This window comes from Podospora anserina, chromosome 4, assembly GCF_000226545.1.
Source record: "Podospora anserina S mat+ genomic DNA chromosome 4, supercontig 4".
NCBI lineage: Eukaryota > Fungi > Ascomycota > Sordariomycetes > Sordariales > Podosporaceae > Podospora > Podospora anserina.
The window spans coordinates 2,103,976-2,131,389 of NW_001914850.1; the positions used below are offsets into that span (position 1 = coordinate 2,103,976).

The 27,414-nt window shown below is 53.5% G+C and overlaps 8 protein-coding genes across 8 annotated transcripts, besides 1 other annotated feature; 3 read left to right on the forward strand and 5 right to left on the reverse strand.

Moving 5' to 3' along the window:
- Positions 1 to 944: 944 nt before the first annotated feature.
- Positions 945 to 2,063, forward strand: PODANS_4_5100 (uncharacterized protein; the record flags this gene model as incomplete). The annotated part of the gene is made up of 1 exon (XM_001906313.1): positions 945 to 2,063. The coding sequence occupies one exon, from the start codon at positions 945 to 947 to the stop codon at positions 2,061 to 2,063; it is 1,119 nt and encodes a 372-aa protein (XP_001906348.1).
- A 1,243-nt stretch (positions 2,064 to 3,306) lies between these two features.
- PODANS_4_5090 (uncharacterized protein) lies at positions 3,307 to 6,669 on the reverse strand (the record flags this gene model as incomplete). Its single annotated transcript, XM_001906314.1, has 1 exon — positions 3,307 to 6,669. One exon carries the CDS (start codon positions 6,667 to 6,669, stop codon positions 3,307 to 3,309), a length of 3,363 nt encoding a protein of 1,120 aa, XP_001906349.1.
- A 647-nt stretch (positions 6,670 to 7,316) lies between these two features.
- On the reverse strand, positions 7,317 to 8,684 carry PODANS_4_5080 (uncharacterized protein; the record flags this gene model as incomplete). The annotated part of the gene is made up of 3 exons (XM_001906315.1): positions 7,317 to 7,884; positions 7,952 to 8,430; positions 8,487 to 8,684. 3 exons carry the CDS (start codon positions 8,682 to 8,684, stop codon positions 7,317 to 7,319), a joined length of 1,245 nt encoding a protein of 414 aa, XP_001906350.1.
- Positions 8,685 to 10,541: 1,857 nt separating this feature from the next.
- PODANS_4_5070 (uncharacterized protein) lies at positions 10,542 to 11,321 on the reverse strand (the record flags this gene model as incomplete). The annotated part of the gene is made up of 1 exon (XM_001906316.1): positions 10,542 to 11,321. The coding sequence occupies one exon, from the start codon at positions 11,319 to 11,321 to the stop codon at positions 10,542 to 10,544; it is 780 nt and encodes a 259-aa protein (XP_001906351.1).
- Positions 11,322 to 12,427: 1,106 nt separating this feature from the next.
- PODANS_4_5060 (uncharacterized protein) lies at positions 12,428 to 14,416 on the reverse strand (the record flags this gene model as incomplete). The annotated part of the gene is made up of 2 exons (XM_001906317.1): positions 12,428 to 13,517; positions 13,683 to 14,416. The coding sequence occupies 2 exons, from the start codon at positions 14,414 to 14,416 to the stop codon at positions 12,428 to 12,430; spliced, it is 1,824 nt and encodes a 607-aa protein (XP_001906352.1).
- Positions 14,417 to 18,066: 3,650 nt separating this feature from the next.
- Positions 18,067 to 18,784, forward strand: PODANS_4_5050 (uncharacterized protein; the record flags this gene model as incomplete). The annotated part of the gene is made up of 2 exons (XM_001906318.1): positions 18,067 to 18,205; positions 18,264 to 18,784. The coding sequence occupies 2 exons, from the start codon at positions 18,067 to 18,069 to the stop codon at positions 18,782 to 18,784; spliced, it is 660 nt and encodes a 219-aa protein (XP_001906353.1).
- Positions 18,785 to 19,734: 950 nt separating this feature from the next.
- Positions 19,735 to 22,948, forward strand: PODANS_4_5040 (uncharacterized protein; the record flags this gene model as incomplete). The annotated part of the gene is made up of 2 exons (XM_001906319.1): positions 19,735 to 21,824; positions 22,012 to 22,948. 2 exons carry the CDS (start codon positions 19,735 to 19,737, stop codon positions 22,946 to 22,948), a joined length of 3,027 nt encoding a protein of 1,008 aa, XP_001906354.1.
- Positions 22,949 to 23,403: 455 nt separating this feature from the next.
- Positions 23,404 to 23,488, reverse strand: a tRNA (tRNA-Ala).
- A 347-nt stretch (positions 23,489 to 23,835) lies between these two features.
- PODANS_4_5030 (uncharacterized protein) lies at positions 23,836 to 27,037 on the reverse strand (the record flags this gene model as incomplete). The annotated part of the gene is made up of 2 exons (XM_001906320.1): positions 23,836 to 24,353; positions 24,415 to 27,037. The coding sequence occupies 2 exons, from the start codon at positions 27,035 to 27,037 to the stop codon at positions 23,836 to 23,838; spliced, it is 3,141 nt and encodes a 1,046-aa protein (XP_001906355.1).
- Between the last annotated feature and the right edge of the window lie 377 nt (positions 27,038 to 27,414).

Below are 27,414 nucleotides of genomic sequence, written 5' to 3' on the forward strand. Positions count from 1 at the left end.
ATGGTCAAGCACTAGTATAGGTAGCGTACTTTTGTCAAGTAGGCAGTAGGTGGAGAAAGTCAAAACGAAAAGAGACCAACAATCGAGGATTAAATACGGATCGGGGTGGTTGTGGTTGTGGTGGTCGTGCGTGTTGTGTACCTGCTTTTAGGTACGAAGGTTCCTGAAGCTGCCAGGGCGGGAATACCTGTTTAAGCACTAAGAATAGGGATGGTTTATTCCCATCAAGCTTTTCGGACGGAGTTCGGCACGCTTTGTCTTTCCCAGTTCGTGCCTGGACCGCTGTTTGTTTCGCGAAAACAATCAGCATGCCTTTCTCTTGGGCACGACAGCCACTCTCCTTCCTTATTTCTGCGGGCTATGTGTCATCGATTCCCCGCCGACGCCAAACACCACGATTTGAGTGGGTGAGTGGCTTCCTGGGTACCACCAGCGGAGCAAGTTGCCCGGTGTTCATGCACTCTTCCATGTGAAGATGAGGCCCAGGGGCTAGCACCGATGACATCATCTATTCAGTGACGTCAGAGCGCAGTTTAGCATTTGTTTTTTGAGCTGAAACACAACAGCAATCCGAGTCACATGATTTGCCAAGGCTGGAGGCTGGGAGGTGTCAACGGTGCCCCGCCATTTGCACAGAAGGCCCAGCCAATTATGGATATGCATTTACATGGACCCCGGATTTCTGGAATGACATCAACAGCTCTTGGCTAGGCAGCTAGCTGTTGTCAGTGCTGTTTGAGGCTTGATAGCTGACGCCCTTCAGCGGCACTGCTTTTTGCTACTCCCATAATTTATCATCGAGCTGTCATTGACTGTTTTCTCCCATTGTTTCAGTAATTAGCAACTGATGAAACCCACACTTGTGCTATCCAGCGCGCCAAGAGCTGTCAAAGCTGTCCCGAACCATTGACCCCTGTCATCCATATCAACGACATCCATCCACCATGTCCAAGATCCCCACCGTCGACGGCATTCCCATCCCCAACATCAACCTCATCGGCACACCGGCCCAGACACCCCAACCGACCGAGGAGGACAAAAAACCGTTAGAAACCGCCAAAGATGCCGTTGGATCGCCCCCGTCCCGCACCTGGCTCAAAATATCGGCTAATTGGTGGAGGTCGCTGCAGTACATTGGCATGTCACTGCACTTCCTGGCCAACCCGAAGCCTCCAAGCCCGGCCTTTACACATACCATTCCCTCTACCATCTCCGACAAGAAGGGCAACTTGACCCTTCATTTTTACACCCCTGAAGGGTATGACAAGCGAAAAAAGACCAACCAGCTCTTCCCCGCCGTTATCAATTTCCACGGCGGAGGCTTCACCATCGGCGCCCCCACCGACGACGCCCGCTTCGCCCGCTTTGTCCTCGAAGAATGCAAGGCTGTCTATGTATCAGTCGAGTATCGTCTCAGCCCAGAGTACCCCTTCCCGGTAGCAGTCCAAGACGGCGCCGACGCCCTTCTCTACCTCATCCGTCACGGCCCAGAGCTATACATTGACCCTCACAAGCTCGCCACATCTGGCTTCTCGGCCGGTGGAAACATCGCCATAACATCTACCATTTGCTTGTCTGAGCACCTCAAGACTCTGTCCGCGCCAGTCCCGCCGCATAACATCCGCGCCATCGCGACCTGGTACCCCATCTGCGATTACACCGAGTCCCGCGAGGTCAAGCGCGCGAGATGTGTGCGGCCGGACCAAACCCTTCCTGCGAACCTCACGTCGCTGTTTGACGCCTCGTATCTCTACCCTTCTGGAGTTAGCCTCGCCAGTCCGATATTATCGCCTACCAAGGCTTCCGACACACTGTTGAAGGAGGCGATTCCCGAAACGGTTATTTTCTACACGTGCGAGTGGGATATGCTCCAGTATGAAGGGGAGGAATTGGCCAAGAGACTGGGGAGAGCGCCGATAAACAAGACGGTCAAGCACAAGATGATCCCTGGGGTGCCGCATGCGTGGGATAAATCGCCTGACCCGACCAAGCCGGCGGCGGGCTCGGAGGAATTGTACAAGGAGTGCTGTGTGTATCTGAAGGAGGTGTTCAAGGGGAACTGACTACGCTACACGAGGAGTTGTAGGATAATAGTACATACTAGATAGATGGCGTTAGGGGAGGGGGTTGGCATGACAGGTGATGAATTGATGAGGGAGGTCCCATTCTTTTTGTAACTATAAACGAGTCTAACAGTTTTACCAAACCATGTAATAACCACCATCCACCCAACCAAGCTCACTTAGTACGGATCAATCGTCCCACACCACTTTGCATTCACGTCATCGAACCCCCACGTCTTCTCGTACTGCTGCTCGTAGGTGAAGCCTGCCCTGCCGAATCCACAATTTACTCCGATGTCGACCCAGGCGTCATAGACTTGGTCCCAGAGGCAGCCCTGGGGGCGCCGCTGGTCTGAATCACAGATGTAAGCGCGGGTGTTGTTGTAGACCCACGACACTTTGGTCCAGGGGGTCACGATGCCGCGGCAGTAGCCTATTAGGGAGCGGGCGGCGACTATCATGGAGGGGATGTCGAGGATGGTGTCCTTGCAGCCGATTTCGTAGCGGAGGGGGCGGGGGATGGGCGTGGTGTTTGGGGTGGAGGTGGGAGTTGGGGGGAAGGTGCTGGCGGTGGAGAGGGCAACTGTCGCGGGGATGAGAAGGAGCAGGAGGAGGTTCATGGTTGGCGGTTTGTCTTGTCTGGTGGGACAAGGTAGAATGTCCGATGTTTGGTGGTTTTCAGAATTCGGGCGGAATTATTAATGTAGGTGCTAGGAGTTGAAGGTAACAGGATTGGGGAAAGATGTTGAATGCGGGCTCGCCACGATGTGCGAGGTTACCCATTGCCACGCCCGCATAGCTACTCAAGCCCGAAACGGGTGTACTTTCCTTCATGATGGACACAAGACTGCACAATGTGACTTTAGCGCCAGAAAAACAAGGGAGAGCGCAACAACTGCCTCAAATGATCGCTGTTTATACTTCCCAAGCTACTCGCTAACTGCTCCATACTGGATATCCTGCCTCCCTATTAGCCATGCTAGGGACAGTTTAGAGATATCAAACATTCATTATATACCTATCCTAAAGGATAAATTGGAAAGCCTTGAGATATAGTTTTAAGGGTTTGAAAGATAAGGTGGTTAGGACCCCTCAAATGATGGGTTTAGTGCATACCTTACCTATGATTTTATTTAAGACGCACCTGAGTATTGGTTGAATCAAAACAAGACATAAATTTTCAACGCTATCGGCTCAGTAAAGCATGCATCATACGGTACAAAAAAAGCGAAATACAAAACCCTCAAACTATGGCAACCGCTGCTACCCTCTCCACAACATCCTCCATAACCTCATCGTCTTCCTCATCGTCGTAATCCTCATATTCCCTTCCATTGTACCATCCGCCGTGCTCCTCCGACATGTGGTTGTAAATCTCATGGCGATCCACCTCCTCGCCACACTTGAAGCACCAATGCGTGTTGCAACCACTGACAATACACGTCATGTGATCACATCCAGAAGTCTTTTGTGTTCCTACACCACACCCTGGACATGGCTTGAAGTCAAACACTTCGGCTGTGAGTGTGCAGTCCTCGCACTTCCAGTTCTCGACGTCGACTGGTGCTCCGGCGGCACAAACCCTTTCCATGTACCTCTTGGCTGAGCTGCAGGAGGAACACCAGGCGAAGATCCAGCTGCCGGCCTCCTCGACTGCATTCTTTAGCCCCTCCAAGTATCTCACACCCTCCGGCAACTTGACCTTCGTCGAAGGCTGTCTGCGGCAGAACGGGCAGCTGAGAGCAGCGACGTTGATGATCTTGCCGACTCGATTGATGCCGTACCACGAGTCAGCACAATCGCCGCAGATCAGCTCGCCACATCCCTTCCGACCACAGGCCAAACGGAGATCCTTCTTCCTGTGGTCGCTGAAGCAGAGAGAGCAAGTTCCAGCCTGGACCCGGCGCGAGTCGACCCATCCCTTCACGGCCTTGACAAGCTCATCAACATTGTGCACCTTCTTGCCTCGGGCCTTCAAAGCCACCTTGTCAGAAGCGGGTAAGACCTGCACCTTGTCCGCAAAGTGCTCTCTTCCGTGGGCCAAATTGGAAACGATAAAGAACACCGACCTGCCGCCGAAGACGACGTTTGCCGGGATCATATCGTCGTCATTCTTGACGAGCCAATCCTTGCCGTTCTCGTTGGCGAGCGTCCGAATGCTGAGCTCCTCCTCCTCGATACGATTCTTCTTGCCACCTTCGCAGGGAGCGCAGATGAATGAGCTCTCATCGAAGCCTTCAGGCCGGTACTCGGCAGGCCATATCACCCTGTTGGCACAAATCGAACAGCTGACGCACGGCGCAGTGGTCAGTTGGTCGTACTTGGAATCTGACTTCGAGACAAAGCTCCTCTGCCGACAGAACCAGCATTTAGGCCGTACGTTGAGCTGGTTGGGGAAGTAGACCACATACTGAGCCCGGCAGTCGTTCATGGAACACTCCACCCAGCTGATCTCGGTGGCGCCATTGTCGTCCTTGGAGATGTTATCGTGTACCATTCGATGGGCGCGTCCCCTGTCGGTATCTTCCCTGGCGCTGTGGCACAGACCACAGATTCCCTCGTTGCCCATGATGGTGACGGAGCGAGGAAACTGGCAAGACTTGCAGACAGCCACAGGGCCCATGTGAGCGCGTGCCTTCTCGGGCGTCCATCCTATTTTGGTAGGAACGATGGTGTCGAGATTCATCTCCAGAAGCTTGTAGCTCACCAAACCCTCAAAGAGTTCGGCATCCTCCTTGCTGAGGACTGCACCTGGGCGCTTCTTGTTGGCCTCGAGCAAAAGGTTAAGACAGTTGGAGTTCCACGTCTCGGGAATATCAAGAGTGTTCCAGTTGTCCTTCATGAGGGAGAGCTCAGTAAATGCTGCGTCTTCCAGTGCCTTGATCCCCATCCTCAATGTGAGAGCAGCGACCAGGGCGGCCGGACGGAGGGCCAGCATGGTACCAGGCAGCACAGTATGCAGCAAAATTCTCCAAAACATCCTCTTGCGCTCCGCCTTGGCCAAAGCGAGCGGAATCCGGGGGAGCTCAGCTTCGCCCAGATCTTGAACATGGGCTGGGAGGTCGTCTTTGGAAGCCACAAACGTGAGCCGGGTCAGGACCTTTCCAAGTCGGCGCAGAATCCTGTAATCGCAAGATCGACCAATCTCGAGTAGCTCGTCCCGAGTAAAGACCATATCTCGGCTGTCGTCGTCGTTCTCGTTCTTGCCAGCGAACCTGAGCGTTGGATCGAGAAACACGCAGGGGTACTTTTCACCATCTCCAACTTCTCTGATGATGCTGACAATTTCGCCCTTCATGTCGTACGACTCCTCCAGCCAGTTCTTCATCCGCGACTTTTGCTCGGCGTCGGGTATCCTATCAACGTGGAACCCAAACTTGGTGATAAGTCCGTCTCTGACGGGGTTGGACCGGTCGTTGCAGACTGATCTCCATAGAGTGCCGAACACAGGATTGAGGGCCATGACGGTCACATCTGTCTCGATGATCTCCCGCAGCTGAGCACACACCAGGGTCCGGTATTCTTCGTCATCCATGTATCTCTTTGCAAAGTCCTGGACCGCTCCACCGTTCCGGACATCGACAATCTTGGCGATGTCGCTCTCATTGACCCAGGCATTCGTGAGATTGCACCTGAGAGCCTCGGTAACGTCCTTGTTCGCGGAAACAGGAAGCCACCTGTTTCCGTTGATATCCGTCTCAGACTCCACCGTCTCGATGCCCTTCAGCGTCCCATACTGGTTCAAGTAGGCCAGCTTCCGATCACCCCCCTGCCCCTTCTTCTCCGTGACAGCACCCAGCCAACCAAGCAAAATTCCCACCGTCAGCTGCGAGATATCTTCCGCCCTGGGCGACAAAGTGTCAAAACTGAAGCACCTCCCACCCGTGACCTGCGACAAGAACGAATACATGGCCGCCACCCCCAGCCCAGCCCGGCTCTGATCCACCCTGCACTTGTTCTTGAACGTCCTCGCCGTCACACAAAACACCTGCGCCCCGCTACGCCTGAGTTGCTCACAAGCCGAGACCCAATCCTTGAACTTCTCCCCGCCCTCCACCTTCCCCAACGCCGCCTGCTCCAGCTCCCAAGCCTTGTTATCCAATATCCTCAAGTGGGGCGACTCATCCGCATACCAAATCACCACCGTCTCCCTCTTGACCCCTTCCTTGGCATCTCTCCCCATGACTTCGCACGCCCAGTGCGCCCCCGTCTTGCCCGCCTCCGGCGTGGAGTAGCCCCCTTGGACCTTTAGACGTTGAACCCACCCGAGGAGGTCTTTCTTGTCCTGGTCTTGGCCGAACCACCCACTGAACTCGGTGACCCTCACGTGGTCGTTGACGTAGGCATGTTTCTCGGCCGACCACTCGACGCAGTCGTGGTCGCGGTAGGCGAGCACCCCGATGCGGGAGAAGGCGCCGGTGAGGGTGGAGATGCGGACGATGGACTGGAGGGAGGAGTGGAGGGAGACAAGGAAGGTGGTCATGGAGGCTGTGGCGTCGGTGATGATTAGGAGGTCATATTCGAGGCTGTTGGTGTTGTTGTTGTTGTTGTTGTCGGTGGCTGCCGCCGCCGCTGCAGGCGTGGCAGTGTTGTGGACGGTAGCCATTGTGGACGTTGGGATAAAACGAAGCAAGAGAAGAAAGAAGAAGGAGAGGAGGTGGGATTCTTATGATTTATCCATCTAGGACCTATCTACAGAGACGTGATGCGTGTGATGGGTGCCCCGACCCCGGGCCACCTCATTCGGCGAGGACAGTGAGGACGGCAGGCGCCAACAGGCCGGGTGAGTCAAAATAAGCGTTGCTCCCCGGCCACAGCAGCGCTGACAGTGCCGCCCGAGCACATCGCCAAGACCGCCGTGGTAGGGTGCTTCAGGGGCTTTAGCGCTTACACGCCAGGCTTGACACAAAGTCCATGAAGATCATAACCATGACTGGGCATCCAAGGTAGGTAGGCAATGTCGAGTGCACAGTGCGGCCATGGACGTAGAGGTTAGCAACGCAACAGATGCGTTGGAAATATCTTGAATTAAGCTAAGATCATGTAGTAGGTGGCATGCATTGCGTCCGAACGCCCAGAATATGCCCCGGATGCAGGTATGTACGTCTAGAAAGTAGTAAAATGGTATCTAAAGAGACAAAAGGAATGAAAAGAAAAAGAATCCAATGGAACTCGTTAACCAAAACTCGCTGAACAAAACACTAGGTACTCTCCCAAATTTGCGGAATGCCCCGTTGCACCATCATGACGTGGTTAGTCTGCTGACTGCTTGAAGTCCGTGTGCACCCTGATTCCCTTCAAGGGAACCTCGTCTCCACTCATGCTCTCACTGTCCCCCTGTTTCCCTGGTCGGCTCGTTACCGTATAAGCATAGCCATGATCCGGCCGCAACCCAGTATCGTCGCGGGTGAGCGTCGCCGTCCTTCCAGTATCGAGTGCCGTCTCGCTGATATTTGAGTCGTCGGGCAGACGGTAAAAGGCTCTGTCGCCGTCTTTTCGCAGCTCGCCACCAGACTCAGTCCGGTCGCTGACTGACCCCGTCGACTTCATGTTGCCTCCACCAGTGCCGCCGAAGTTGTTCTTGGAGGAAAAGCCGTTCTTGCTTCCGCTGCCGCTGCCGCCTGTGATGAGGGATCCCGAGATGCCCATCCTTGTCAAGATCAGGCTCATGATGGGGGCGAGGGTGGGCAGGTTTGCCGAGATGATGCCTGCAGACATTTCGATGGCGGTCCAGCCGACAGTCGGTGCGAGGGAGTACGATGGGTCGTCGTTGGTGTAGGTGAAAAGCACCGTGGTTCGGTACGCCGAGGCAAAAACGACGCTGGGTTTGAGATTGAGGTTAGGGAATGGCACGGGAAGCCTGGCAAGCGGAGGGCTGGAAAACTCACAAGAAACCCAAGCAGAAAGCCACCGTCACACCAATCTTTTCAGACTGCCGCAGCTGCAGCTTCCACACCTGAGGGATAGGCAGCACGAGAATGGCAATGTCAGACACGATGGTGGAGATGGCGTTGGCGATCCACGTCCCAACCTGGTTGATGCAGCGGCCTGGCAGGTGCGGATACCACAGCTTTTCGACAGGAACGCAGATGAAGATGAAGAGGAAGGTGATGGTGATGACCCAGGCAATAATGAAGGCGCTGATGCCCCAGGCCATCTTCTTGAAGAAAGGGAAGCGAAAGATGCGGTAGTACATGAAGAGAATGGCCATCTTGGTGAAGACGAGGTTGAAGGCGTATAAAATCTCGGCGACGACGAGGAACTTGGCCATGAGGACAATCTTTTCCATGGGCACTTTGTCGGCGTGAATGCCCATGCCGGCCGAATACATGGCAAAGATGAAGCCAACCGTGACAAAGTTCCATAACTGCCAGCCGGGCCTTGTTAGAAATTGTACAAGACATGAGCGGCGCTGGCACAAACCTGAGAAAATACAATCATCCAATCATCCCACCACAGCTTTTGGGCCTTGATATATCGAGCCCAGAGGCGCAGGAGGACTGAGACGGTGGAAAGAACCGTGACCGACACGACGGTAGCGAGAGTCCATGGCTGCAGGTTGTCAGGGTCGTAACCCGGGATGCCGGGCAGGACGGACTTGGAATCATCGGAATCTGCCATGACTGGGAAGTGGTGACGCGATTTCAGAAAACCTGGGGAAGAGAATAATGAGAGACTCCAGGTTTTGAGGATTCTGGGCGGCACAAAAACATGGTCGCGGCGTTTTTGAGTGTCAAGGGAAGTTTTGCTTTTTGGGGATGGGCAAGGGATTTGATGGGCATCGTGAGGTGCGCAGGTTGCATTGGACTCCTGTCGATCAACTGCATAAGAGGCTAGTTCCCATTCGTAACATATTTTCTTCTGCTTCAGTTTCCTCACCCCACGCTAATCCATTGTTCGCACCTTTTGATTTGATCATTCGTTTTTAGGGTGGACTCGACATCCCCAGGACCCTACCTAAAGCCGGGGGACGGGGCCGGGGGGGCAGCTCCCCGCAAGCCGGTTCGGTCTAGTCTCAGGTCTTGGTGTGGGAGGGAAGATAGGTGGAGAAACGCTAACAGAAATTCCTCTCAAGTTGTTCATTGCGCGCAGAAATGGGAGGATGGCTGTTATGCAACTTGCATTCGAGCTGGGTTCGGCCCATGCATATACCTAGGTAGGTATGGATGCATGTGCGGGAAATGCACCATGGCCACACTACCTTGCAATTCTCTCATAGCCACGGAGTATCTAGGTACCTTAGGTGCTTAGGTAAATATTTCGTATATTTTGATGTCAGAATACCAGCATCCATTGAAGAAGCCGTCGTTTGTTTCGTGGGGTACCCAGCTAAGGCTTCATTGGTGGGCCACTGATCGGCATCGGCCGACTGGTGGACTGAGGCGACTGGCGAAGGATTTGCTCACTTTACCTAGCCAGGCATAGTGTCAGTGTCAGAGAAAACAAAATCCGCATCAAAGGCGTGAAGATCTTGACACAATTGAAGATATTGTGTGACATAACAACATTGGGCCCTCGATATCCTTTTACTGAAGTGATACCAGTGGTTCAATCTTGCTGTCTTGATGGGTAAGGAAGGTAAAGGTGGACATAAGACTCCTGTGGCGAACTCGGTAATTGTGTGATTCTGGACCGCATCCGCGCCGAGCAAAAAACCGAACCAACTGCCGACGTAAGTAACGAGTTGAGCAGATGGCGAAGGGATCATGAATCAACGCCGTGACCCTGAATCTGCCATTATCGGAGATCTATCCGCAAGTAAGGGGGTGAATCTCTTCAAATGATACCTACTGACACCCATTTTCCTGCACCTTCACACTGCCCATCAAAGGTGTGCTGTATAATGTCCCTCTGCTGATATACCTTCTACCGTCTCAGCGCCTCGACCCCCAGCGACAGCTTTACCCCTATACCCAAGTTCGCCACTGGTAGGTGCCCTAGTGAAGGTATTAAGTGCGATTGCCACAGTCTCGGCAGGTACTCATTCTCGACCATGAGTTCGGCATCGAGCCGCCGAGCCTTCCAGACAGGCGTGCTAGGGAGAGTGATACAATAAGAAACATGCTTGATAAAACGCCAGTATCCAAGTGTTTGTTTGGACGACGTCTAGGGATCTACGGCCACATACTTGTCGAGAAGTTGCCTGGTAGCCGCGGCTGCCCCAATATTCCACGCCTCGTCGCTCTCCGAGACTGTGACCCAACACCCTGTCGTATCTCTTCCCGTAGCCACAATTTGTAACTTTCCATCAACACCGGCCAACCCAAAGGACTGCTCCGACATGGTGTATTTATCAAACTATCCCATCTGGTCGTAGTATGCCATGCTACTCAACACTGTAATCAGGCTCTGCAGGCAGAAGCTCTTTGATCCACCCCCCTTCAAAGTTTCCTGAACTGAAAGTTGATTCTCTGCATCCCTTCCTTCACGGGGAAATGTGCCAAGCAAGTAAAAGGGACAGGCTCGTGACATCGAACCTCATTGTCCCCCATTCTCCGTCGCCCTTCTTGTCCACGTCCCACCCGTATCAACAAGCCGCGATATGATCCTCTCCAATGTAGACGGATCAGCCACCACCCCGTTACACTTCACCCCTACTCCTGAGCCGATATTCGGTTCAAAATCTTCACAGTTCGCTCTCCGTATCGGATCCTGAAACTGAAACGAAGTGTCCATCTTCCTCATCAGCCCAAGTATCATGCACGAATTCGTATGCATCTCTATCGACATAGACAAACTTGGTGTCAATACCTTGTCGACTAGCCAAGCTCTTGAGCTCCCATCCCATCTGTGTTGACTCGGATCAAGCATCATCGAAGGGAAGATCTTCCGGTGTTTCGGAGTGCCCCAAATGGAGGAGAAGCTTTCGGAATTTTGGTTGGGTTTCTGACACTGTTGACAGCCAACGAATAATGATGCGCATGAGGGCTCTCTGGTCCCAGGACATCCCCGGCCAGTGATCGTATACACCGCCCTAGCCCACCAATAGATCACCCCCCCGGCGCCAACGTTTCGAGATTGAATGGGAGACAGGTACCCAAGATTTCGGCTCCTTTGGCAATCTCGGGTGCTTTCAACCCAAACCAAAAACGCGAGTGGAATGGCAAGAGTCTTGAGTTGGTCGAAGGCCCCAAGCGCCATTGCACCCACGACCTTGGTTGGGACCGGGCCAGTGCCAGGCCATCCGTCCACGCTACCGTTGGAAGCCCCAATGTTGAGCTCGGTCAATTTATCTCTGACTTGCAGTAGGGCATTCATCGCGATATTCAGGTCAAAAACAGGCGTGTTGTGCTCAGCCTCCCTTGGCCACTCATCATGAAGGTACGGGTCGAATTCCCATTCACACCAGAGTGTTTTCAGGCGAGGTGTGGCGGCAAGCAACTCGGGTAGGTGAAGCTCTCTGAATGACCGTATTTTGAGACAGGTGATCGGTGTTGATGGCGGTGCGACCGTGGGCCATACCAGATGCGGACTTGGGTTTGCTCCTCTGGTGGGGTTGTCCAGGTAAACCTCGAGGCTTGTCAGCGACGGGAGGTAAAAGAATGGGAGGACGTCCTCAGTGTGCCGCACGTGAGGTTCATCATGGACATGTAGGAGAGTAACGGTCTTGAGATGTTGCAATATCTTTTCGTCGGCTTGGACCAGTTCTGGACTGCAGAGCACAGTTTGCACAAGGCTTATGCATACGCTGTCCCTCTCAAAGTTATTGTAGAGGCTTAGATGCTCGAGGCGCGGTAGAAGCGTGAGAAGGAGGGCCAGATGGGCATCCGTCAACCCATCGGGCTCCTTTTGAATCCACTCCCTGTACCAAGGCATATGCCTCCAACGGCTTTGCACAAAATCGAGTATGACCTCAAGAGGTCCCTCACCGATCCACCCGTCGAAACGCTCATAGTCGAGGGAGCGTATGTAGAGGGCAAGATCCGGTCTTGACACCACAGTCCGTAAGAGTAAGACGGTGCGGGCGGCTTGTCTTCCCCAAACCTTGCTATCTTTTCCCTGTCATCAAGGCGTATTTTGGCGTACAGATAGGACTGTGCCAGACCAAGCAGGCGCGGATGTGTGAGGCAGACCGCATGCAAGTCACATCGGTCAAGATAGTCGAGAACCGGATGCAAAATGTCGTCGCAGCATGTGAGAAAAGGACTGAAAGGTGGTGGGTTATTCGACTCCATAGTAACTTTTCAAGCTTTTGGGACAGAAGATGATGGCTTGCAGAACTTAGTCGATACCTACGTGGGTGTTTTTGTCACATCAATAGTGGGGTCATCCCGATAAGACAAGGTATATTATATGTATGATCTGTCTTGAATTCATGGCGATGAACACGAGGATTCTACATCATATCAACACCCCTTCAGACCTCAGATAATATTCTTCAACTCCTGACCTCCCAAGAATTTCCTCAGGTTCTCCACAATCAACTCCTCAGCACCCTGTGGCCGCCCACCAGCAGCATGTGGCGACAGAATCAAATTCTTGGCACCATACAATTTGTTGCCCTCTGGTAACGGTTCAGTCTCAAACACATCCAACGCCGCTCCCCCAATCTGTTCCCCTTCCAAAGCCTCGAACAACGCATCCTCGTCAATCGACGTTCCTCTCCCCACATTCACCACCCACGCATGGTTTGGCAAGTACCCCAGCCTCTCCCTGTTCAAAGCATGTTTCGTCGAGGCATCCCCCGGCAGAATCATCACCAATGCATCCGTCTCTTTCAAGATGTCCTCCAACGAGTCCTCACCAAACACCTCAATCCCATCCCTCACTCCCTTGCTCCTCGCCAGCCCCTTGACAGTCGCGCCCAAAGCCACAAGATGCGGTGTCAGTGACTTGGCAATGTTGCCGAATCCCCAAATTGTTACTCTGGCATCTCTCAGTGTTCTGAAGGTACCCTTCTCCCGATCTGGCTGCGGACCACCAAGGTGACCAGGCCACTTCCCTTGCAGTTGGTAATCCCTCATCTCGTAGAACCTTCTCGCGGCATTGAGCAACAAGCCCAGGGCGTGTTCGGCAACCGTCTTGTCGTGCAGCCCAGAGCCGGTGGTGATCTTGACCTTGGAGGCGTCAAACCCGGCCGAGAGGACGTCATTGGGACCGGCGGCGAGGGACTGGATCCATTTCAGGTCCTTGAGGTTCTTGACCGCGTAGGTGAGATTGTCTTTGGAGTTGGCCCAGGTGACTAGGATCTCGGCGTCATGGTGCTCGGAGGGGAGAGTGGGGGATTTGACATCGTAGGGGTGGAGGGTGAGGGTGGGGAAGCCGGTTATTTTGGCGGGGTCGAGGACCAAGGAAGTTGGATAGAGGAGCTTCATGTTTGCTGGGGTTGAGGGAGAGAAGGCTCTGGTTTTGGTTATAGATGCAAGTGATGGTTGGGCAAAGGATTTGAAGATGTAGAAGCTGGCACGAAGAGGCAGCTGGAGCATTAGGTAGACTGAAACTGGAAGTCGATGACTGAGCTTCCCAAATGTCGTGAGTGAGGGGTCGATGTTGCCAAACAAATCATTGGCGGCCGTTGCCAGTGGGACGTGTGGAGCTTGCCGGCCGGTGTCGGAGCCGGAGCGGAGTCGGGATTTCGGCAGTGGAAGGGTTCTGGAATCCGGGGAAAGTGGCATCTACTGTTCGTCAGGAGGTCGGCCCATGCTTTGCTGAGCCTGCTCCGCGTTGCCCTCCAGCCCCGCCAAAATTGCCTTATCTCCTCCAGGAATGACCATCTCAAAAGTCTTGTCCAAGACCACATAGTCGTAATAACCACACCGCGCGATGGGTTTCGTCTTGCCAATATCCAGCTTCCCCTCCTTCGACAAGGCCCAGTCCGCAATGTGCACCCCTTCGACCTTTCCAATCACCAAGTCCACACCCCCCATCACCGACGCTCCCGGCAGTCGCAATGTTGAGTGATAACTGCACTCAAATTTGACCGGACTTTCCCTCACCATCGGAACCGGGTTCTGGACATCACCCGGCAGACAAGAACTAAACTCCTTTTCCAAACCTACGTGCTCAAACTCGTCCACTTCAAAAGGGAGCTGCTGAGCCGAAGCGTTGACCTTTTCCCTGAGATCCCATGTCGCCAGGTTCCACACAAACTTGGCCGTCGACTCCACGTTGCGCACAGTGTCTTTCTTGAAGCCTTCGGGCGTTTGGTTGGCAGAAAACATGACATATGGCGGGTCGAAGCTGAGGTTTGTGAACTGACTGAAGGGTGCCAGGTTATGAGTTGGCTGTGTGGACGGGGAAGCCGGCGTGAGAGGGGAGGTGGTTGATATCCATCCTATAGGTCGAGGCACAACACATGCCTTGAAGGGATCGAAAGGCAGGTTGTGGTGGGTTTTTCCTGGTTGGTAAAACATGTTGCTACGTAGTTGGGTGGTGCAAGAAAGACTCTGATGATAACTGAAGCTTGGAAATGTCCGGAGTTAGCTAGGTGCTACAGGAAGCTGCACAAAAAGGCATAGGGTGGGGAAGCGAAAACGATCAGTCCGGCGCACATTTTCCGGGCCATGTCCACGTTCTCCAATGGAGGGGGAATCATGCTTCAAAGCTGCCCCAAGGCACCCTCAACTGGAAAATGCAGTTTATTCATGCTATTTCAATACCAAGAACGCCAAATCTGTATACCTACTAGACGCAGTTAGGTAGGTACTGAACCAAAGCATCCCAGTCTAAGGTACGTAATCAAAACTTCTAGGCCTGGAAATTCTCTTCAAAGTTATCTGTGGACTCGAAAGAAGCCTTGATCCAAATGCAAGACTACTCGATAGAGCTTGGAATGACGACTGCAGAGGTAGTCGAGCTGATTTGCGATATGCTTGGGTATGGTTGTGGTGCGTCTGAAGAAGTAGAGGAAGACTGGTGAGACCAGTTGACAGATGATAGTTACAAAATAAGCCTGAAATCCATGGTGATGTGAACTTTTGGACTTCAGCTTCATTTATGTTCTTCTGAAATGGGGGTGCTTCTATCCCGGCCTACCCGTGAATAACGACTTCATACACTTTAAAAGATAATTAACACACCTTTAAGAAAGCCAGCATGCCTCGAAAGATTGTTAATAGGCCCTGAATACCTAATACCTAGTGAACTGACCTATTCTTGTTTGAAAAAATGTAAAATTCACGTTGGAGTGTTTTGTGTGCCTTACCAGGTAGTTAAGGTACCTACCCACCTAGGTATGATTATTTTGATCAGGGTGCGTTTAAACATACAGCTGTTAGACGGGCACCCATGAGTTATCTACCTTAGGTGCCCAGGTACCCAGATTGCTGCTACCGAATCCCTAGTGTCTGAAGTTATTTTCGGGTTGTTTCAGCATTCGTGAACTGTTGATCAGAGACGTAAATTCCACGGTGAACTGCGTAAAGGGGCCATTTGACACTGTACTGGCAGTAGGCCACGTCTTAGTATGTGCCTCTGATTGGACGTAGGCTTGAAGTGACTGCGGGGGCGGGAAGAGTGATAAATGGACCTGTGGCCTGTGTCGCCTTCTATTTCGGTTGTCTAGACTTTTGGCCTGAACACCTAACCCTGCCGGCCCACCCACCTCAGGGCAGCGCCGCTTTCTCAATGCCAACGATAGCCATACCTATCTTCAATCACGAGCATATTACTTTCACCTGCACTCCCGAGAAGCACTCTCAGCTCTTCTTGGCTGCAAGCAAGACAAACCCGCAATCCACAACCCAAACCTTTGGTCAGGGGCGGTTGCGCAAGCCAGATCAAACCCTCGTTCATCACCAATGTACGAAGACCAAGATACCTTGAACGGCACTTTTACAAATCATCACCACCGCAACAAATGCCCACCGATAGAGCTCTCCGAGTCAAGCTTGCTAAACGCACTGTGGAATCGAAGCATAACCGCGAACCTGAATGGGATCTCCATGGGGCGACGCATGGCGTAAATACTTGGAAGTTTCAGCCGCCGGCTGGAGAGCTCTAGAGATTCGAATTCCGCTTTTGATATCCGACGCTGGCCCAATCACTTCTGGTTGAGACATGAAAGCCCTCTTGGGTTTGGAATCACCACCTCCCATTATGAGCGGCACATTGAGCTCCATCGCGAATATATGGGAGGCTCAAGACGAAAGTGAGGATTCTGGTTGCAGTACGTGCGAGGTACAGCTATGCATGCTTCTTTTGGAAGATGTGCAGCTCCTGAAGGACCTCACAGAGCACAACAAAGGGGTCTTATGTTGTTTTAATGTTGCTTCAGACAACAGATTGCAGGCACATCCGAAACCCGAAGTAAAGCAAACACGCAGACTTCTCAAGGTCGAAAAGGTCTTGGACCAGCCGAATGGCAGCCATCCAGATGGTTCACCCCGCCCTCTTTCTGTCTGGCATGCTGGAAACCACGACACCAGGGCGGTGGGAGCCACCTCGACGCCATGTTCCTATTCTCATATCTGATGACGGTCCAATTATATCGGCTAAGCAGTTGCGGTCGTGGGTACGCGGGATGGAGTCAAAGGCCACTGCGGTCGAGGTAGTGAAGAAGCGGTACCATATTCAGGAGACTGGCGATGAAACTGAGCTTGATAGAGTACAAGTCTGTCTCGTCACTCAAAGAGACATGGATAAACTTGGCACCGTCGCTGTATGCAGAGAGACGGTGGACGAAGGCGTTTGGCTTGATGGCGCGATCTGCCCCTTGGTGATAGTGAAGGAAAGAAAGGAGGAGGTCGAATAAGTAGCACCAAGGTAAGAAGCGACCTTAAAGCCATGCAGCAGTTCCCGGGGAGTAGTTGTGGTTAATTTGGATGCGATCTGTGTCCTACCTCTGCGGAAAGATGTCTGAGTATACCTACCCGCACAAACGAGGTTGGCAGCGAGTATCAGACATGATGGAAATGTCGATTTCTAAGAGCAGTGAAAGGAAAACGGAGGAAGGCGGTTTGCTGCGACCCAGACAGAGCGCGATAGGGCTGACATATACTGACTGGAACGCCTTGGATACGGATACGCGTATAGCACTTCCGCGCGTCGAAGCATTCAATGGTGCAGGGGGCTGCGCCCCTTTTTATGCCCCTTGACCCACTCAGGTTGAGCACGACACCAAATGAGCTGCGTCCAAGCAAGCATTCACCATGCGGCTGCATCCGCAATCCAACGTCTGCAATGGAACTTTTTGCTAGATCCCGAGCTGTCGGTAAGCATCAAACCACCGGAAGGGGATCTCCTTTGATGGACCTACCCGATAAAGTGGTCCCGTACCATGGTAGCTTACCCACGTCCCTATACGCGTATAGCGGCGGAACATGCCGAGCAGCGACACCACTACTTGAGAGCCGCCCAACCTGGTAATGTCTTGTCGGCTATCAAATCTGCGCCTTGAGGGTGGATATGACGGAGGTTGTTTTGCATTGGATCTGGGAATACGTGGACACGTAATCCACAGGTTGGTTGGTTTCCTTCCTGCGAAGGCTGCCGAACCCTTGTACGAGTGAGGCATGGACGGAACCTGAGAATATATACGCTGGTCCACTCGACCTGTGTCGTTTCCCTTTTCCCCATATCCAAACAAACCGTTAGCTTTTCAAAGCATCCATCGCCCGTTGTTACCTAGATACCTACTCTTCTCAGGTGCCGGACTCGACTCCTCATAGTTCCCATCCAGCTCTCTCTCTCAGCCACTCTACCTGAAGCATGGCCGATGCAGGGGAACTTCCAGAGTACAGACTCTACGACTACGATCCCAACCTACCCGCCAATGTTGTGTTCACCGTCCTCTTTTCGATCGTCACCATCGGCCAGTTCTACTTTTTGATCCGCAAGCGAACATGGTACTTTCTCGCTTTTGCGATTGCCTGTCTGTGTAAGTGCTTCTTCATCGTACACTTACCAAGTTCTCCGGGACATGGTACCGTTGGTATATGCTAACATACCCAAAGTCGAAGCAGTAGGCTATGCCGCGCGTTGCGTTGCCGTTAAAGAAGCTCCGAACTTCACACTCACCCCGTTCCTGATACAAACCCTGCTCATCTTGCTCGCCCCAGCGCTGATGGCAGCGTCTATCTACATGGTGCTCGGGAGGTTGATCAGACTTCTAGACGCACACGAGTACGCAATTGTGCGGACAACCTGGCTGACCAAGATATTTGTTGTGGGGGACGTGTTGAGTTTCATGACGCAGAGCGCTGGTATGTTTTGTTGCTGTGTTTTGCTTCCCACCTGGACTAACGAGTGGGTGATGTGTAGGTGGAGGATTGATGGCCCAAGCCAAGACGCCGGATGCCATGAAGCAAGCTGAAGGGATTGTGCTCGGTGGCCTTGCGATTCAGATTGTGTTCTTCGGCATGTTCATCGTCACGACGATCATATTCCACAGACGAATTTTGAAGCGTCCAACCGAGAGAAGCCTCAGGGTGGAAGGGCCGTGGCGGCAGCTGATTCTAGCGCTGTACATCAGCTCGGTCTTGATCATGGTCAGGTCAATTTTCAGGATGATTGAGTTCGGGGCGGGAAAACAAAGCATCCTGATGCAAAAGGAAGTTTTCTTGTTGGCCCTGGATGGAGTGCTGATGTTCTTGGTCGGAGTGGTATTTCTGTGGAAGTTTCCGGGGGATGTTTTGGTGGGGTATAAGGAGGTGTGGCAGACGACAGATGAAGAGACGCTGGGGAGTCGCGGAGAGGGGATTCCCATGGTGGCTGGAGGTAAAACCGCATATCAAGGGGTACGGAGCGGAGAACACGGGAGGTACTCCACCTCAGTCCGGTAAAAAGACCGGAAGACACGTGTTGGCAGAGACATTTGTTCGGGCAACGGGACTAAAGGACAAGAAGCCTATGGCGTTAGAAGAGAGGTTGGGTTTATCAGTTTTGCATGTTTTTGGTAGAAGGCGTTATTGATGATTGATTTCCTCATCTCTAAATTGATGTCATGATACCCCGCGGGAGCATGTGAATCCACAGCTTCCTTCTGGAATAAGTTGCGACAAACTGCCTGAAGGAGAGTTGCGGAACGGGAAAGCGGTGAGGTGAAAAGGAGGGGCAGACACAGAAAAAAAGGTTTGGACCCCTCTTTTGCGCGTGCCTGGGTGCCCCGCACTGAAATGCGCCCCACGCTAAGCAATCTCTTATCAGTTCCACCTCCACACTGAAAATGGTAGAAAATCTGATTTTTTTTTTCTCATTCTCGTCGGTGGTGGCCCAGGACATTCCCTCCTCCTTCCCACAAACCCATCATCTCCCTCACTGCCCACCTTCCCAGGCGGAGACCGTCTCTTGACTTTTCTTTTTATTCCCCTTCCCCTTCGCCCTCCTTCTGTTTGTTGATACCCATTTCCATTGCATTTCTCTTTCTGTTTTTGTTTGTCATTGCCTGGCTGCACCATGGACAAGCAAACGTTGGTGGGCCTCCTCGTGGACTCACAAGTCCGTAAGTTTCCCTTTCCTGATAATCCCCATTCTTCATTTTTTATCTCCTGCTAACCTTTGTGCCCTGACAGCCGATACCCAGAGAGTCAAGGCCGTCACGGCTGAGCTCCAACAAAACTACTTCAAAGACCCCCAGTCGCTCCTCCTCCTGATCGAGATTGTTGCGACACACGAGGACCCCAATGTTCGGCAGCTCGCCTCGGTCCAGGCCGCCCGCCTGGCCGTCAAGCACTGGGAAAAGGTCGCCGTAGAACAGAAGGGCCAGGTCCGCGAGGCTCTCGTCCAGGCTGTTATGAGAGAGCAGCTCGCCAGAGCCCGCCATGCCGAGTCCCGTCTCGTCGCCGCCATCGCTGCCCTTGATCTGGAGGATGGCCAGTGGCCCGACCTGGTGCCTTCGCTGCTCAACTTGGGCGCCAATGCCGATGTCACACAGCGCGAGATTGGCTCCTTCATCATCATGAGTGTTCTCGAGGAAAACCCAGTCGCGTTTGCCGACGACATGATGAAGTTGCTCGAGCTTTTCAGCCATACCCTTCGTGACTCGGCCAGCGCAGAGGTTCGAATCAACAGCATGATGTCGGTTGGCGCCATGCTCATGCTCTTCGAGCCTCTCGAGGATGAGGAGAGCGTCGCCAAGCTCCAGACCCTCATCCCCGCCATGGTGGATGTGCTCAAGGATGCTGTCACGGCCCAGGACGATGAGAAGATAACCAACGCCTTCGAGGTCTTCCAGCAATTCCTGGCTTATGAGTCCGCGTTACTTGGCAATTATCTCAGGGACCTGGTCCAGTTCATGATCGATCTCGCGGCCAACAAGCAGGCGGACGATGACGTCCGCTCCCAGGCCATCTCCTTCCTGGTTCAGACTGTTCGCTACCGCCGCATGAAGATCCAAGGCATGAAGGGCATGGGCGAGCAGCTCACACAAAAGAGCTTGTTGATCCTCACCGAGATTGACGATGACGAGGATGAGGACGAGATGTCCCCTGCCCGCTCTGCTCTCTCCTTGTTGGACGCACTGTCGAGTGATCTCCCTCCTCGCCAGGTCATTGTCCCTCTGCTTGATGCGCTTCCACAGATGACCAGCCACGCCGAGCCAGGGTTCAGAAAGGCCGGTGTCCTTGCCCTCGGCAACGTGGTCGAGGGTTCCCCGGATTTCGTCGCCTCCCAGATCGAGTCCATCATGCCATCTGTCATCGCCCTCCTGAACGATAACGATGTCGGTGTTCGTCACACGGCCTTGATTGGTCTTGCCCACCTTGCCGACGAGATCGCCGAGGAGCTTATTCCCTTCAACGAGGCTATCATGACCGGTCTAGTCAAGAACCTCCAGGCTGCCACTGCCGAGACTCAGGACCAGTCTCTTGCCAAGAAGAATATCGAGATCATCCGCTCCGTTTGCGGTGCTCTTGACGCCATGTCTGACGCCCTCGAATCCGACTTCATGAAGCAATACTCTGGTGAGCTTATTGGCCTCATCGGCGGTCTTATCAACCACGACAATCACAAGGTCAAGATCGCTGCCTCTGGCGCCCTGGGTGCCATTGCCGAGTCTCTGGGCTCCGACTTCAAGCCTTCTTTCGAGACGATTGTCCGTGCTCTTGCCCCTTACCTCCAGATCAAGAGCTCCGAGGATGACTTGGCTGTGCGCAGTGGTGTTTTGGATGCCATGGCTCGCATGGCGGTATCCGTCGGTGCCGAGGCTTTCCAACCATATGTGGTGGACATCATGCAGTCAAGCCACGAGGGACTCCACCTCGATAACACCCGCCTCAGGGAGTCCAGCTTCATTCTCTGGAGCAGCTTGGCCAAGGTCTACGGAAAGGAGTTTGCGCCCTTCTTGCCTGACGTTTTCCAGGCCCTTTTCAACAGTTTACAGTTGGAGGAGGAGGAAATGGTCCTCAAGCTGAGTGAGGAAGAGAAGGGAATTGTCGGCACCGATGACGACATCATCGCCGCTGGTAAGAAGATTAAGATCAAGGATCTCGAGGATGAGGAGAGCTTCATGGAGGAAGACGATGATGACGATGAGTGGGACGAGATTGGTGTTTCTCTCGAGGCGCTGGAGAAGGAGGTTGCTCTTGAGATCCTCGGTGACCTGCTCACCCACGCTTGCGGCCCTGCCGAGATTGCCCAGTACCTCGAGAAGTCGATCGAGATGGTCGCCCCTCTCGCTGAGCACTCGTACGAGGGCTGCCGCAAGTGCGCTATTTCCACCTTGTGGCGTGCGTATGCGCGTGTCTGGCAGCTCATGGAGCAGGAGACTGGCAGCAGCTGGGAGCCCGGTCTTCCCCTCAAGCAGGCCCCCACCCAAACCATTGTCAAGCTTGGCGAGATTGTCACCAAGGCCACCAGCGCCATCTGGCAGCAAGAAGCCGACCGGTATGTACTTCCCAGCGTTCACCCTACTTTTCCCTTCCATGATGACCACACTACGTTTAACCCAGCTCACTCAGACGCATTTAATGCGGATGCTGAGATGGCGTATTATCTACTCCTGATTCCTTTTCATCACTTCGTCCGTTTGGCAGTTTTGGTTGCAATCAGAGGCTAACATGTATGAACCAAGGTCTGTTGTTACCGACATCAACCGTAATGTTGCGGCCACTCTCAAGACCTGTGGACCGGCTATTATTGCCGACAACGTCTTCCTGACCGAGACCATCACTGCCGTTGGTGCCATCATCACTCGCTCCCACCCCTGCCAGCAGGATCTTGGCGATGACGACGAGGAGCAGGAGGTGCTGGGTTCATCCGAGTACGACTGGCTTGTTATTGACACGGCCCTTGACGTCGTGATTGGCCTTGCTATTGCCCTCGGCCCTGACTTCAACGAGCTCTGGAAGATCTTCGAGAAGCCCATCCTCAAGTTCGCCGGTTCCGAGGCCGAAAACATTGAGAGGTCCACCGGCGTCGGCGTCATTGCTGAGTGCGCTGCCAACATGGGCGAGACTGTTACCCCCTACACCGAGAAGCTTCTGAAGCTGCTTCTCAAGCGCTTGTCGGATACGGACCAGGAGACCAAGAGTAATGCTGCGTATGCTGTTGGACAGCTCATCTTCAGTTCCACGGCTTCCAACATCTACCTTCCTCACTACCAGACCATCCTCCAAAAGCTTGAGCCCATGCTCCAGATCCCTGAGGCTCGCATCAAGGACAATGCTGCTGGCTGCCTCTGCCGCATGATCATGGCTCACGCTGACCAGGTTCCTCTTCCTCACGTCCTCCCTGCTCTTGTCGGTCTCCTGCCGCTGAAGGAGGACTTTGAGGAGAACACGCCTGTCTACCAGTGCATCAGCAAGTTGTTTGAGCTGAACGAGCCTACCATCCAAGGCCTCGCCCCCCAGCTTATTCCCGTGTTTGAGGCTGTCCTCAGCCCTCCCGCGGATCAGCTCGACGACGAGACCCGCGAGATTGTTCGCCACATCGTCCAAGGACTGTTCAAGCTCAACCAGGGACTGTTTAACAACCACCCAACCGTCTTGCAGTTGGCTGGTCTCGCTTGAGCTGGTGATGCTAGGCAGCTGAGGTGTCCGGGCGTTTGATGCATAGCGTGGAATGGGTGGATGTTTTTTTTGATGGTTTCCATCGTCAGCACTTTGTGCTATGAGTTTTCTGACTTGATGACATGGGACAAGGGAGGGTTATTAGGCGCACAGGTTCGGCGGAGGCTCTGGGTTTATATAAAAAGTTTTGGCCAAGCAGGCAATCCACTTGTTAGGAATCGATGTTATACTTTTGTACTCTGCTTTCAGACGAGGTTGTCTTGCCAGCCGAAGTTGGTAACGTAAAGCTGATCAGGCCTACTTCTTGATATTCCGTGTCTTTGAGTTCATGCTGGGGTTAGCTGGAGAGCAAAAGGAGGAACGCTCATGATGATGGCCAATCGTCCTCTTTCGACCCGAGACCTGTCAGCCAAAACAAAGAGCAAAAGACATACTTGGAACATATGCTCCATGTTTGGACGAGCTGGGAATCGAACCCAGGACCTTTCGCATACAGGTGAGTATGCTAAGCGAACGCTCTACCAACTGAGCCACACGCCCTATCGTTTGTTGTTAGAAGATGTACTTGGGCCCTGTCCCTTTGATGGGAAGGCGCTTTGATTTGAGGTCGGGCTGAATGTAGGTGGCGTAAGGAGAAGCGCGATGATAAACGTTGGTGCTGTGTCAAGAAAGCAACAAAGAAACATCTTTTAACTGCGGTTTTGGCTTGGAGGTATCTATTGTCCTGCTTCTTTGGGGGTTGGATAAGGGGCACCCACCCAAGCAACAATTCAGGGGGTGAACAAGCCGAGGAATGGTTAGGGTTCACCAAAAACAGTCCTATTTGTCATTGCGTGCCTTCCTTCCTCTCCTCGCGTTTTCCAGGTGACTCGATCTGAAATGTTCTTTTAAAATCCCCATTCTTCCATCCACTTCCTCATCATCCGACCGTTGATCACACCCATCCCCGCCATCGCCTTGCTCTTCGCCACGGCGTGTCCCGTCGCGAACCTCACGTCGACCTGCTTGCCCTCCTCTCCGCCTGTGCTGGCAGCAGGTGCCTTGTTTAGTCCCTCGAAGAAGTCGAGGAGTTTCAACGCGGGCATCTGCTCGATCTGCTCATCGGTGGCTGTGGCGCTAACGCGCTTCAGCTCGTCGACCCAGTCGGTGTAGGGGATTATTTTGATGTTGCGGGTGGGGGAGTAGAACTCTTGGATTCCGGGGACGAGGAAGGACCAGGAAACTGTGTGGGGGTTGACGAGGTTGAAGGTTTGGACGGTGGTGGTGGAGCGGTGGTAGGAGGAGAGGGAGAGGTCGACGACGGCGCGGGCGGCGAGGTCGGTGGGGACCCAGTCGATGGGGAAGGGGAGGAAGGAGGGGAGGTGGAGGGTTGCGGTGGAGGTTTTGAGGAGGGAGGGGAGCCATTCTTTTGGGCAAAGGTTAGGTGTCTACTCACGGAGGGGAGTAGGGGGAAAAGGGCGGCACACCTTGTCGGTTCCAGACACCGGACTTTTCGGCTGCTCCAGCGAGCTGGCCGACTCGGAGGACGGCGACCGAGTTGATGTGGCCTGCGTGGAGGGCGTTGGATAAGATGGATGCCGCGACGTGTTTTGACTCGCCATATCCCTGTTTGGCCGGGAGGCTGTTGTCCGGGTCCCAGTCTTCGCCGATGATGATCTCGCTGCCGTCTTCGGGGATGTGGCGAACGGCAGCCCAGTTGAGGATGCTTGCGACGGAGGAGATGAACACGATGTGAGGTTTGCGAGGGGAGCCTGAAGAAAAGTCGGCGCACTGCTTTGTGCCGGCGATGACGGGCTCAAAAGCCTCGAGTGGGCTGTTGAAGTTGACGGGCCAGGCATTGATGATGATCATGTCGGTTTGCTGCTGGAGAGAGGCGAAGTCATGAGGGAACTCGAGGCCAAAGTTGGGCGCCGAGGTTTCACCTGTGAAGTACTGGACTCGGGATGGGGAGATGGAACCAAGACCACGATCGTCAAAGGACTTTTGTTGACGCTCTCGGGCGCTCACAGAGCGATTGAGGCAGAAGATCTGGGATATGTCCGGTGTGTCTAGGAGCTCTTTGAGAATGTAACTTCCCAACGATCCGGTCGAGCCGATGAGGAGGACGTTGAAGGTTGCGGGCGGTGACTTGGGAGGTGAGGGGGGTGATACCAACTTCGGGAAGCGCGAGTGGCGGTAGATCATGGCTGACATGCGCTCTTCGCGGGAGACCGCATTCTCAGGGCTTTGGTCTTTTTTAGAAGCACTGACTGCCTTTGCTAACTGGACGACAGTCGGATTGTCATAGACTGTTTTGGCGTTGCATTTAAGGCGAGACGAAGTCAAGATACGGCTAAGCTGCAATGCCTGCAACGAGTCGGCGCCCAGTTGGAAAATATTGGCATCATCAGTCAGCCTTGCCGCCCGACTTCCGAGGACAGAGCGGACGGTTTTCCGAACAAGTTCTTGAACATCCTCATTGCTTTGGCCTGCTGCATCAGATTCCTCGACAGCCATTTCCTGCGTCTTGTAAAGCTGCTCGATCTCGGTTTCGTACAACTTACACGTCGCCTGTCTCATCATGGAGCCTTTGGAAGCTCGTTTGAACGGCTTCTCTGGCTTGGTCAACATAATTGTTGACCTCCACACTCTCGCATACGCAGGATACTCGGCGTTGGCCTCCTCGATCAACGGCCAGATCTTGTCGATAAACTCTTCCTTGTCATCACCCTGATGATCCTTTGATGGCTCAATCAGTATCCCAGCTTGGAAATGTCCCGCGCCAAGCATCAAAGCCCCCTGAACCCACGGATGGCCATCAACAATCTTCTCAAACGCCACCGGGTTGACCTTTTCTCCGTTACTCAAGACAATGATATCATCCAGCCTCCCGACGAACTTCCACAGCCCCTTCTTGGTGGGATGCTCCTCAAACAGGTCATGAGTCCGCCATTCTTGCAATTCCGGAAAGTTCCAAAAGGCAAACTGGTACTTGCCATCTGGACGCCGCTTGATTACCGCCTCTGCCAAGTTGGGGTTCTCCTCCGTCGGCTCCATCACCATGCCAGCCTCTAGGTTCCACTCGAAATACTGCCAGTCTTTGGGGTCTTTGAGCCGGAGCGTAGGCATGAAGAAGGCCTCGGTGGATCCGATGCCGTTGTAGAGGGAAGTCACCTCTGAGATTTGGTTCCCGCACGCTTCTGCCAGAGGGGCGCCACCGTAAAAGACAAAGTCCAGAGTGGAGAGGACGGAGAGGCCAGTCGGGAGGCGGCAGATGTCTTCTATCATAGAAGGGGCCGAGGCAAGGGCGCTGGGCTTGGTCTTGACGATACATTCCAGGATGAGCTCCGCTGTGGGTGGCTTGTCGGCTGGGAGGAGGACGATGGGCTTTTGGTAGTGGAGGGCACGGAGGAGGAAGTTTATGCCAAAGATGTGGAAAAAAGGAGTCACGGATAAGACGAGGCGGGTGAGGAGGAGAGAACAGTGGGTGCTGGTGCGGCCTGGCGGGGTGGGGATCGATGTGATCGTCTCAAAGGTGGAAAAGACGCCGGCCTTGATGTGGATGGGCTTGGGGAGGCCGGTTGTGCCGCTTGTGTGGAGGATTATGAGAGTCTCATGGTCTGAGTAGCTGGCCCGTCCCTTTGGAGTTGTCGAAGCGGGGGTGAACGGCATGAGAAGTTCGTCGACGGTTGGGATCTGGAGCATTTGGAGGCTCGGCATGGATGTCGACAGCTTGGCGATATGAGAAAAGAATTCCCCCGAGCAAAGAAACTTTGAGCATTTTGTTGTCTTGAGGAGCGCCAAGTTCCCCTCTTTTGAGTTACGGGGCGATGGTGAAAGGGTCCTGTAGCCTGCCTTGAGGGCGCCGAGAATGACAAAGGGGTACCGGATATCATTGATACCCATGTAAGCAAGCACCTCCTCAGTCTCTCCTGGCCCAAATTTCCGGACGATGAAATCAGACGTCGCGTCGACGGCATTTTTGAGGAGGGAAAAGGTGATGTCCTCCCAGCCGGCTTCTCCTTGGAATGAAGTCGCGGGGGTTTTGGCCCACACGTCGTTCGGTTTGTCTACGGCCAGACGGTCGACAAGGACGGTAGGGGACAACATGTTGAACGACGAGTTTCTTGAAGACTTCTTGTGAAGATATGGAATTGCCCAGGTTATGGGGGTGTTTTATCCCGCGCTTGGAGGTCCGTGGCGACCGTGTTCAGACATTCATGACGTGCATTCATGTCATGTCTCGGCCAGACCCTGAAGGCCGCTCACTCATCGATAGGTCAAAGTCATGCACGGCCCAAGGATGATCATCTGATATCGAACACATCATGATCCGAATCACGGTTTCGGGTAGTGGGCGTTCTCAGCTAGCACTTTCATGACAGACACGGCCTATGGCTGCTGCAGACAAGAGACATTTCATGCGGTGCTTACCGGCGTGGCGTTCTACCAACAAAACGTCTGTTGAGGTGGTTTGGAAACAAGCC